Here is a 13,033-nt window from a genome sequence, read left to right on the forward strand (position 1 = left end):
TAAATCATCCAACAGCAGAGTAGTCACCCGTAGAATAATTCCAATGTAACATTTGCCCTGCTCTGTTCCCCTGTTTTTTTAAGAACTTATTCTGAAAATATAATATTTTTGGAGAATATGTTGTTTGTTTTTTTCACTTGTTTTTAAAGATACTTTTAAAAAATAATTGCATAAATACAAAGAATAATCAACAATAAATCACTATTGATAAAAATTATTTTTTAAAAATACAAAAAATTCTAAATTCTCAAATGGACTTTTGACTTTTAGGTTATGATTTGCTCCTTGAAAGTATTAATAAGGAAATAAAAGATGCTAAGAAAAATTATTTTCTTATATGTGTTATGGAAAATAATAAAGAAAATAAATATAATTAAAATTAATTATAAAGTAATGCATTTTCAAAATTTTTGTATTGAAGAGTTAAAATAAGTAAAATGAATATGAAGTATATAAAAATAATTTATTAACTTTTAAATTTAATTTTTATTTTCCTTCAGTTTTTCTTTTCTTCTACTTTTTTTTTTTTCTCTCGCATTTTCCCTCAAATTTTCGATAATACAACCAAATATGATAAATACATTTTCCTTATATTTTTTTTTCCTTTCCTTGATACTTTATAAGAACCAAACATAATGTAAAAGAAAAATAGTAGAGCAATGATATTCAATAGAAGGAAAACACAAGCAATTAAGGCAATAGAATACAACATTAATTCCCTAACACCAGGTGAATTCATATAAACTACAAGCTCAACAAAAATTCACCAAATTCCCATTTTATTCATCCAATTCCCTCATTGTGTAGACATAGACAACATCAGGGTTCCATATGCTTATTCCAACAAATAATTCTCACAAGTTAGAACATCCAATGCTGCTGCTTTTTATACTGGTGGTTTCCATATGCTTTACCCCAAAGAGCCATCTTCAATACAGTTACATGGTTTTAAGTTTTATGTGAGCGAGAGCTTACTTTGTTATCTTTGCCTTTGTTGTCACTGGCCTCGTCCCTGCTATTTCCAATTTCTGTTCTGCTACTGCATGCCCAGTTGCTGCAGACTGACCCCATAGGTAGTACGAAGCCCAAGTGGTCGAGCACAAAGTCCTGTGTATTAGATTCATCAAAAAGTCAGTTATGAACACATTAGTCGCCCTACAGTTCAAAGGAAAGAGGAGATATGCCCGCATTTGCCATTTAACCAGAGTATGTATAACAGCAGCAAAGAATGTAACTTGCTATCAGCTGTGGGTGTGTGTGCATGCGCATATAACATCAGCTCTGGGAACTTGATAAACATACTGACGAGGAATACCTGAGGTAAGGCCTGATACCCAGCAAAACAATGATTTACTTTTCAAGGGAGGAAGCTTTACAGCCATTATCAAAACAATTTTAGGCAGCATGCCATTCTTGACCACACTCATGTCCATTATTTGGACAAACCCTCAGATGTGGAATTCATATATTGACCATTCTCTGTAGGATTGGAGGCTGCATAGATGGGAAAGCATTATCATGGGGCACAGAAATAAAAAATAAAAAGGAATATAGCAATCAGAATAATAGCATTGAAGAAGTCTTGCCAGTTTAGGAACTCATAATCATGGCTGCTACCAAGAAATCCTTCTCTTACAAAGTCAACCATCTGTTCAAGATAAAATTGACAAAAAATCATTATAAAAAAATGGAAGAGTATGAAATAAAAGAGCAAGAACAAAGAGGCTATTGAACATAAATGGACCTTGGTGCAGGAAATATTGAGAAGCATCCCAACCTAGAGCTTTATCAAATCTTCCAACCACCCAGCTGCAGGATTGCATATCAAAAACCAAGACTTATAGGCTGATCCAGTCCTCTGCTTAGATGGAGTTAACCTTAATAGAGATGGAAATTCGGCTGGGAGCCCACTGAAGAGTTGGGCTGGTGGAATCCTTTGACAATTGCTTTTGCACAAACAGAGTGACAGAAATTTACACTGCTCATCAACTCTTCTTTTTGCTTGGAGCAGAGGCATAAGAAATTCCATCAGTGAGACAGATACTGGGACTGCAGTCAATACTCCAGAGATGGGATATCATCACTCATAAAGAGTACCTCATCCTCAATTGCATAGAGATACACCTTCAGGAATAGGTTTAATATGAGCTAAGGAAGTAAAAGTTCTGTGCTGAATTCCTTGCTAATAAAAGGAACCATAAGGCAGATAAGTCTTGCTGTCTAGAGTTACTGAGCAGAAGGATGGGAATCTGGTCCTTGCTGATTCAAACGGTGTCTCTTGCTTACATGCTTAGGCCCCAACCTTTATTTTAAACTAAAAGAGAAAAGAAGGAAAAAAAAAAACATCTGGAAAATTCAAACAAGCTTACCTGCTTAAAAAGAAGGTGCAGGAAAGTAAAAAAAATCAAACAATACAACATTAAAAACATATTACTTGGTAATTTCTCCATTTCATTACCATCTCACTGACTGTATTCACAAAAAATTGTGGATTTCATTGCTTGGATTTGTGAGATGCTCCTAATTGCAACATCAGCATGCCCCAATAGAAAAACAGTTCCAGGATTCTAGCTGCACCCACCTGCAATGCAGGCAATAAGCAACATCAATTGTATATAACACCACACTGTAGCACAAAATAATACGAGTGGAACCAAGGTGAAAAAGTATACCAGTATTTATATTGTGTGATCAAATCACAAATTTTCATTTCTTCAATCCAGCAATCCACTGGCTGTAGTTTTTCTTGGTTTGTAGTCTTTCCAGACGGTGATTCAAAGCCGTCCAGTGATTACTCTCACTTTACAACTGACAGAGTTGTTAATCATCAGTTGATGTTTTCAAATGGGTGCACAGAGGATTCTCAACCAACATACTCATTCAAGGGACAGGAACTTTACCAAACTCCTCTCCCTTGAGAGATGTCTCTTCAACTTGAAGCCAATGGATATCCTGCTCAAATTGAAAAACTTTGAACCATAAATATTGATAACCATCACCAAACAGTTTTAAGAAAAAACATTCCAAACTCTCAAAAAGGCAGTGATAGAGGAGGGGAAATAACAAACTTCAGCAGAACCAGACATTTAAAATTTTGATTTTTTAAACATTGCATATAAGTTATACCATAGAAGAAACATAGCATACAATTTACTTTATTGTTCTTCATGAAAACATTCTTGCAGAAATGAATAACATCATTAATATAGGAACTGCAGAGACAGAACTAAGGCCTTTTTTACAATACCAGGCCAAAGTTACACAAGTCCAAATAACCATAGTCCATCTTAAAATCTTATCATTTGCCTATCAGAAAGGAAAAGGAAAGGAGTTCCATAATACATCTCAACAGAGAAAATTGTCACTTTTTGAAGGAGAATATGATATTGCAGAATGCAGACTAATAAGAATTCAACCAAACATTATGCTCACTTTCTCTAAGAAGTTTTTTTATCCATAAAAGATTGACCAGATATCCAACAAGCATCAAGCAAACAGCCGTGTATTTTTTTACCTTTTTCCTTTGTTTGACAAACAAGCAAACATCAGTGTTCTCTATTCTATTATTCAATCCACACTGTAATAAATAGGATCAAAGACCTCCATTAAACTTTATTTTCAATCTTTGCTTGCCAAAACACATTAATCCAATTTTTTCATGTCTGGCCTCCAAGTCTTCTAGGATATTTCTGAGACACTAAATGAACCTTCATCAGTTGGGACATTTATGGACCCTTGTCAAATTTAGATAACTGAGGAAGTGACATCCTGTTTAATTATTTATAACAGGTGTTTAAAATGTATCCCCAACAAGTAAGATTTTAGTACATAGCGCACAGTGAGACAACCTAGTCAGCCCAATTCTTTCCATAATCAAGTTGAATTCTTCATATAGAAGCACCCACTGATACCTTAAGTAGAGGAGAAAGATAAGACTCAAACCATTCAACACACACACCTAAAATGTATACACACATGCACCAAAGAGGGGGGGGAAACCCTCCTTGTGATCAGTTAGTATACAGGATGGTTAATGGGCATTTCAAAATAAGTGCAGTACTGATAGGTAAGTGCAGTACTAAGATACATAGTTGTCCAATCACTGGATCCACAACAAATAGAACTTTAATGTGTTTATAGAAAAAATAAATAAGCCTTAATTTGGAGCAACACATGGATAAGATAACTCTCAACATGCAATCAATTTGAAATTTTCTGTGCATGAAAAACATGGGAGCGACAAAAAATTTGAAGATCAGCTTGGCCAAGCATGGTTCCACATTAACTAAGTATGAAAACTTCACAATGAAACCAAGTATTAATGAAATTTCTTTTTTTGATAGGCAAAAAGAACAATTTATTTAAAACACCAATCAAGAAGGGGCAGACCCCAGTGTACAGGAAGTATGCAAAGGTCATCAAAGGGTGAGAAACAGGAAAAGGGAACACACTAGTGTGACCCCACACAATCCAAAAGTCAAACACAGATGAGCATTCCACTCTCACACAAAATCTGGACCAAATAAAGAATGTTAATTCTATAAGATGCATCTAATTTTAGGAATAGAGGGAATAGTTGATTTTATAAGGAAAAAAAGCTCTTTTTGTCTCTAGAATTAGAAGTTAAGAAATAGGGTCATACTTTCTTTTCAGAATAGTTAATTTAAATTTTCATTAAAAATTTTACTCAGCCAAAATTTTTTTTAAGCTATCTAAGATTCTGCCCTGATTAAATAGTAGCTCACTGATTCTGTCACAAGAAAATCACAAGTTTATCAAGTTTATAAGGAGGAAGTCCAGGATTGGGGTTCAGAATCAGGAATGTAACCTAAATTGAAGATTCTAGCCACAAAGATGGAATTCTGAATCTGCGGTTCTGTATCAATATATAGCATGTTTCAAAATAAGAGAGGAAGAATTAGAGACATGTACCATTTGACATATGCAATCTGAAAGTTGAAGTGCCTCTTCCCACCTGTTAATTCTAATGAGCCCCTTCACGAGGTAGAAAAAAATGCTTAGCTCTGGAATACCACCCCTCTTTATCATGTCAGCATACAACTCAAAAGCCTTATCAACCTTACTTGCAAGGGAGAGGCTCTCAATTAAAGAAGAGTACAAATCCTTGTCTGCAGCTGAATAAGATGTACATGACGACATCTCTTTATGCAGCTCTAGAGCCAATTCCAGCCTCCCCGCCTTGCAGAAGCTATCAATCAGAATTCTATAGGCTGGAATTATTGGCACTGCAACATTCTCAGCTATCTCATCTAGAAGGCCAAGAGAGATTATGAACTCTCTGTTGAAACCTTCAATGACCTTACGATAGCCTGCCATATGTTTAGGCCAATATGTCTGTTTCATCTCATCCAAAAGTTGGTGAGCATCATCCAAAAGGCCAGCAGCACAACAATGGTTTATCAAAACCCTGTAGGTGACAAAATTTGGAGCACAACCCTTGGCACCCATTTGTCTCATGAGCTCAAGACATTTGTCAACTTTACCGGCCTTTCCAAATCCATCTATCATTGCAGTATAAGTCACAACATTTGGATGACACCCCTTTTCTTCCATCATCGACATAAGCCTATAAGCCTCATCTGTCTTCCCAACTTTACAGAGGCCATCAATCATCTCCGTATAGATAATAACATTGGGAGCACAAGAATTTTCTAGCATTCTGGACAAGACTTTTAAAGCGAGATCCAACCGTTTATCTTTAAACAACCGATCAATAAGAGAGCTATAAGTATACACATTTGGACCATACCCACGTTCTGACATCTTGGTAAAAACCATTTGTGCTTCATCTAATTTTCCAACCTTGCAAAACCCATCGATAAGAGCATCATAAACAATATGATTTGGCTCACAACCTTCCACTGACATGACATCCAATAAATCACGTGCTTCTTTAACCTTGTGTGCTTTGCACAAACCATCCACCAGAGCTCCATAAGTAAAAATGTTTGGATCTCTGATGTTGCCATCATCAATCTTGAAGTACATGTCCACATCCGGAATATCTGCATTTCCCCTCATTCTTGCATAAATCTGGCAAGCTTTTTCAATTTGCCCAGATTTACAGTGACCATCAATCAGGGCAGTATACGTGACAACATTTGGAATGCAACCTTCAGATAGCATCATCTCAAAGAGCTCATTTGCACTGGACATCTTCCTTGCCTTAAGGTAAGCATGTATAAGGGCAGTATAAGTCACCACATTAGGGGCACAACCATCCCTTACCATTTCATCAAACCATTTACGAGCCTGTTGAAGAAGGCCCACTTTACAAAAGCTATCAATTAAAATTGTATATGTAAAGACATCTGGAACAACATGATTACTTTTCATTTCTTCAAACAATAGGAAAGCGTTGTCTACCTTGGACGCATTACAAAGTAAACCAATCACTTTTGAGTACGTGCTGGTGTCAGGTATGAAACCCTTACTCATCATTTCACGAATAATGCTATATGCTTTCTCAAACTTTCCAGCCCCACAGAGACACCGTGCCAAATTGCTGACATTGACCTTGTTTAATACAACGTGAGCATCAAGCATTTCACCATAAGCTTTTTCAGCCAATTCTAACACATCCAAGCTAGGTAACTTCTCATTGCCACAAATACCACCAATTAGTATATTATAAACCACATAACCTGGCTGGCAGCCACAATCTCCCATTTTCTTGAGCAACTTATAGGCATAAGAGTAGTCTCCCGATCTGCAATAGGCATGAATAAGAGAATTAAATATTCTACGACTTGGATAACAACCTTCTGTAATCATCATACTAAGAATCCTCTTACACCTACCGAGCTGTCTTTTTCTCAAACACCCACAAAGCAAAATCCTATAAGTGACAACATTAGGAATGCAAGAACTAGACCGCATCCTACTCAGGAAATCCATAGCTTCTTCAAAAAGCGAAGCTTCACACAACCCAGATATCATCTGTGTATAAATCACTGTATCAAGTTTAAATTCTTCCTTCTCAATCAGTGCAAGCGCCTCCCTCCACCTGCCTGCTTTGCACAGCAAATGCACAAAGCAACCCAGTGTATACCCATCCATATTAAAACCAGAATCAGACATTTCTCTATGAACCAAATAAGCTGTGTCCAACCTATCTGCCTCTAGAAAAACTCTAACCAAAGCATTATAAGTCAATCTTGAGGGCTTGTATCCTAAGTCCTTAAGCCTCCCCAACTCCTCCAGTGCCACATTCCACAGTCCATTTCGGCAACACTTCCGAATCAAAACATTAAGCAACTTCCCAAGTATTTCCTTATCTTCATCTCTAATTTCTCGGAGAAATTGTTCCGGTACTCTATCATTGCCCCCACAACCCAATACCTCCAATAAGGCATGATAAACAGGCCCCGTGTGACCATACCCAATCTGCCTGCCTGCCCAGATAAAGAATTTAACACCCAATTCAGGGTTTTTCACAAGACTCAACACATCAACCACCAAAGTTTCATTCAATTTCTCCCTAAATTGCCTAAGAAACTTCTGGGTTTTGTGCCCAAACCCATCACCAGTATTCCTAATAACATCCGAAATCAAAACCGCATCATTAGAACACCTACCAGATACCGATTTATTCACTGAAGCGCCAGTGTCAGAACCAGTTTCCAACAAAGAATCCCGCAAGAATGCAAACTCCTCGGCCAAAAAGGATTCCACCCGCGAACTTTCGGGGACACTGAAATCGGAATCGACCAAACCGTGGAGATTATCCTCGGAAGAAGAGGTGCAGATGAATCTACTGATGGTTGAAATTTTGAAAGGTTTAGAAGCAAAGAAGTGGGTTGTCATTGGAAGTGAGTTAGAGAGCAAAATCCTTAAACCCCTTTGACACATTGCCTGATAAGAATTAGGGTTTAAGGAAACCGAGAGAAGAATAGTAAGCAATGAGAGTGGTGGCTTGGGTTTGAGATTTTCTCATGGTTCAGACAGGCGACTCACGCTATTCGGAAGTGAAAAGCAGGAATACAAACTCGGACCATTTTGAAAATGCTATAGGAAAGAGGTTTTGGTTTCAGTTTTGTATCCCAAAAGACGCGTTTGGGAAACTTTTCTTTTACCGAACAGATTTTAGGCTATGCTTGTTCCGCAAATTACAAAGGGAAGAAAAAATTTGTTAAAAATAATAATATTTTTTTATTTGATTTCATTATGGAATAGGAAAATAAAATAAAATTCACTTAAAATTAATTAGAAATTTATATAGTTTTAAGTTATTTAACTTTTATATATATAAAAAAAAGTAAGAGAAATGAAATTGAAATAACATATAAAAATAATTTATTGATTTTAAATCAATTTTTATTTTCTTTATATTTTTTCTCTTTATTTTCTCTCCCTCGCATTTTCCTTCAAACTTTATGGGAATCAAACATAACTAGGTTATGTTTGGTTCGGATAACATTAAGGAAAATTTTTTTTTGAAGAGAAATCTTTGAGTCATTACATTCTAATGTTATATACGAGTTCCTTGAGTGTTATAGTTAACAATGCTTATATGAATAAGTTTGCTAAATTGTTGATTGATCGTACTTATTGAACATTGATTTCACTACTCTTTGGAGCTCATGAGTGTAAAAAAATTTAGGCAATATATAATTACTTTTATCGTCTTTAATTCATCCTTCTATAATATGTGTAATTCATGCAATATTATCTTTATGTAGTATTGTTTGATTGTCTTTAATGGAAGACAGTCTGCATGATTCTCGAATATATTGAATTATAGATCTTAACCACACACATTCTTGACTTGTTTCATGGATTACAAGTATTTCTGATTGATTTGGAAAAGTAACTACCATTGTTTGCTTTACTCATCGCTCCGATATTATCATATTACCACAAGCAAACACATATCATGTTTGAAACCTAACTGAAAGATAACTAACATCTATGTGTTTAAGTAGATATGATTTCACTCCTTTTACATAAATAAATTCATATATATGGTTCCATGAAGATAACACAATAGATGCTTGATTTTATTCTAATGTCGTTAAGTTGATGCAAAACCATATCTTGCTAATAAGTGTGCATAAAAAGCTATATTTGTTCTTATACAATTTGCAAAATACATCAATACGCAAATTGCATTGAGATTTGCTACTTTTGGATCAAGAAGTTCTACATTATATTCTTTAGGACAAAAGAGGCATTTGTTCACTTCAAGTAAACAAACAACCATATGGGAACTTAATGAGTGTGATTTGTCCATATGAAAACATTTCAAGACTTTCTTTGTATACATTGATTGATGGACAAACACTCAATTTGAAAAGTGACTGATCTATGGGCCATGACAAAACTTTGTTTTTCCCAAATCTTTCATTTCGAGTTCGTCTTTTAGATAATTAGTTGTTTTTGTGAACTTTTTAAGTTATAATAAGATTCAAATCATCTATATACATTGCAACAATTGCAAATCTAGTCGTCGATTTCTTAATGAATGCACATGGACAAAGAGGATTATTTATGTATCATTCTTTCTATAAATATTCTTTGAGGTGGTTATACCACATGCGTCTAGATTATTTTAATCCATACAAGGATCTTTATAACTTAATTGAGTTCATGTTACGATGTTTCAAATTATTTGCTTTAGGCATTTGAAAGCCTTGAGGGATTTTCATATATATGTCGTTATCCAAAGATTCATATAAATATGTAGTAATTACATCCATAAGATACATATCCAGTCATTCTAAGACTACTAAATTAATTAAATATCTAAATGTGATTATGTCCATCACAAAAGAATATGTTTTCTTATAGTTAACACCCAATCTCTATAAGAGACCTTGAGCTATGAGTTGCGTTTTATATCTTGTGATTTCAATTTTCTCTTTATGCTTTATTACAAATACCCATTTACATCCAATAGGTTTGACGACTTCAGACGTCTAGACTATAGGTCCAAATACTTCTCGTTTTTCTAACCAATCTAATTATGTTCGGATAACTTCTTTCGATTTTAGCCAATTTTTTCTATGTCAACATTCTTCCACACTTTATGATTTAGGGTTATTATCATTTCTTATTATGTCAATGGTCACTTGGAAAGAAAATATATCATCCATAAAAATGATATTTCAATTCCATTTTTCTCATGAATGTAAATAACTAATTGAGATCCAATCATTATTAGGTATTTGTACCTTTTCAAGAGCTAATTGTATAATATGTGCCTCTTCTGATACCATTTGTTTAAACTGTACATTTTTAAGGGCCTTTTAGGATTGATTAATAATTTTTAATATCCCATTTTTAGATACAACTTTTTCAAAAGTACAATTTTTTTTTCATGTGTTTTTCTCTTTTGGCGAATTGAATCTTTTGAGCCAACAAGCCTACCATGCTTCAGGCATACTTTAGTTTCATTATTTAAGTTCTACTATTGAAAATCATAACAACCTATGTGAATTTCTTTGGTTTTTTTTTTTTTTTTTTAGTTTTGACTATGAATGATGTTCTTATGGCATTGATCTGAGATAATTTTAAACAATCTATTTGTTTCATCTTTGCATTTCTTGGGCTTTAATTTGGACTTGCACTACAAATTAAATGTTTTATACCAAAATCTACAACCAAGTACCTCATTTGTCAAAGAAAAATCACTTTGTTTTGATACTAGCTACTGATAAATTAACTGGAATAGCCAGTTCTGAGGGAATGCTTCTTCTTCTTAGAGTGGAGGAGCAAAACCCCTGAAAACATACGCAATGTAATCTTACCTGTAGTAGAGGAGTTCCTTGTAATGGATAGAAAAATCGTTTTGATCAACTGATTTGTTAGGATACCAGTGTTATATCCCCTGTTTTCATCATGTTCTACTAGAGGTGGCCATCTTAATTTTGTTGGTCTTTTTTATGGATATAAAATATTACTTATTGTGGCCATGGCTCCACAATCTACTATGCATATGTAGATTACCCAACTGGTGTTGAAGTTATAGGAACACCTAACAAGCTAAAATTTACAAAAGCTAGGGAGAAGATGTCTTTTAGGGTGGATCTCATACCTTTCAAGAATAGTAGTGGAAGCTTTTAGTTTTTGGGGCTTTAACATGGAGCGATGGCATCATCCATAAGGTTAGAAGTCCTATCGGTCTCAATGTCTTCTCTACAAAGGAATTTGTGTTTTACTGCATATGTATTTCAGAATGAGGCACTGAGGTTACTCCGATGATAAGGAATTGGGGTGGGGATACAACAGTTAATTCCAAGTGTGAATGTGTGATTCCATGTTCAAAAGGAAAAGCGTATTTTAGATTTTGAGATGAATTCAAGTCTGCTCTTAACTTCTGCTCTATCTTCCTCCATTAAAATTGTAACGACCTGCTCTCAACCGTGTAGATATTGTCCGCTTTGAACCCAAAGAGGCCCTCATGGCTTTAAAACCCGTCTACTTGGTTAAGAGGAGCCTCTACATATATAGCGCTAGGAACTTTCTCCCCTATCCGATGTGGGACATCACAAACACCCCCCCATACAGACACAACGTCCTCGTTGTGTTCCATGGGATTGCGGGGTCAAACAGACAAACACCCCTTATGGGGCCAAACAAACCCCCACACCGGGGTCAGGGATCAGCTCTGATACATTTGTAATGACCTGCTCTCAACTGTGTAGATATTGTCTGCTTTGAACCCAAAAGGGCCCTCACGGCTTTAAAACGCGTATACTTGGTTAAGAGAAGCCTCTACATATATAGCGCTAGAAACTTTCTTCGATATCCAATGTGGGACATCACTATACATTACAAATCCTCCTGAACCTGAAGGGATAGTCAAAATAGGAGTTATAACTAATCTATTCTTTAACTCTTGGAAGTTATGTTCACAGTCATCAGACCACTCAAACTTAACCCCTTTCTGTGTCAACTTAGTCAAAGGTAAGGCAATCTTAGAGAACCCCTCAATAAACTGTCTATAATAACCAGTATTCATAAGAAACATCATTTTTCAGTCACGGTATTAGGTCTTCTCCAATTTGTTACAACATCTATTTTTCCAAGGTCAACTGAGATACCATCTTAGTTATCACATGCCTAAGGAAAAAGACTTTATCTAACCAAAACTCACACTTCTTCAATTTAGCAAACAATTGCTTATCTCTTAGAGTCTGTAATACAATACTCAAATGGCGCTCATGCTCTTCTCCACTCCTTGAGTACACCAAAATATCATCTATAAAAACCACCACAAACTGATCTAGATAAGGTTTAAATACACTATTCATTAAATCCATAAAAGTAGCAGGTGCATTAGTTAAACCAAAAGGCATAACCAAAAACTCATAGTGTCCATACCTAGTTCGAAAAGCAGTTTTGGGTACATCATCGCCTCTGACCCTCAACTGATGATATCCAGACCGAAGATCAATCTTAAAGAATAGATTAGTGATAACTCCTATTTTGACTATCCCTTCAAGTTCATGAGGATTTGTAGTGTATAGTGATGTCCCATATCGGATAGGGGAAAAAGTTCCTGACGCTATATATGTAGAGGCTCCTCTTAACCGAGTAGATGCGTTTTAAAGTCGTGAGGGTTCAAAGCGGATAATATCTACACGGTTGAGAGCAGACCATTACAAATGGTATCAAAGTCGATCTCTGACCTCGATGTGGGGGTTTGTTTAGCCCTGTAAGGGGTGTTTGTCTGTTTGACCCCGCAATCCCATGGGACACAACGAGGACGTTGTGTCTGCATCGGATGGTGTTTGTGATGTCCCACATCGGATATGAGAGAAAGTTCTTGGTGCTATATATGTAGAGGCTCCTCTTAACCAAATAGATGCGTTTTAAAGCCGTGAGGGCCCATTTGGGTTCAAAGTGGACAATATCTACATGGTTGAGAGCAGGTCGTTACAAATGGTATTAGAGTTGATCCTTGACCCTTGTGTGGGGGTTTGTTAGGCCTTGTAAGGGGTGTTTATCTGTTTGACCCGACAATCCCATGGGACACAACGAGGACGTTGTGTCTATATGAGGGGTGTTT

The 13,033-nt window shown here is 35.8% G+C and overlaps 1 protein-coding gene across 6 annotated transcripts; it reads right to left on the reverse strand.

Moving 5' to 3' along the window:
- Nucleotides 1-690: 690 nt before the first annotated feature.
- LOC100261818 (pentatricopeptide repeat-containing protein At1g06710, mitochondrial) lies at nucleotides 691-8,090 on the reverse strand. Of its 6 annotated transcripts, none has more exons than XM_059737113.1 (7): nucleotides 4,933-8,084; nucleotides 2,673-2,952; nucleotides 2,459-2,581; nucleotides 1,745-2,124; nucleotides 1,587-1,648; nucleotides 1,316-1,494; nucleotides 691-1,107 (listed from the first exon to the last, which is right to left on the reverse strand). In XM_059737113.1, the coding sequence occupies exons 1-2, from the start codon at nucleotides 7,870-7,872 to the stop codon at nucleotides 2,881-2,883; spliced, it is 3,012 nt and encodes a 1,003-aa protein (XP_059593096.1). In that variant the 5' UTR covers nucleotides 7,873-8,084; the 3' UTR covers nucleotides 691-1,107; nucleotides 1,316-1,494; nucleotides 1,587-1,648; nucleotides 1,745-2,124; nucleotides 2,459-2,581; nucleotides 2,673-2,880. The 6 variants fall into 6 exon arrangements, with proteins under 6 accessions (XP_059593096.1, XP_059593095.1, XP_059593094.1 ...); XM_059737112.1 differs by having other exon boundaries at nucleotides 1,745-2,314; XM_059737111.1 differs by having other exon boundaries at nucleotides 1,745-2,581; nucleotides 4,933-8,090.
- Nucleotides 8,091-13,033: the final 4,943 nt, after the last annotated feature.

The sequence above is a fragment of the Vitis vinifera genome, chromosome 5, assembly GCF_030704535.1.
Source record: "Vitis vinifera cultivar Pinot Noir 40024 chromosome 5, ASM3070453v1".
NCBI classification, from domain to species: Eukaryota; Viridiplantae; Streptophyta; class Magnoliopsida; order Vitales; family Vitaceae; genus Vitis; species Vitis vinifera.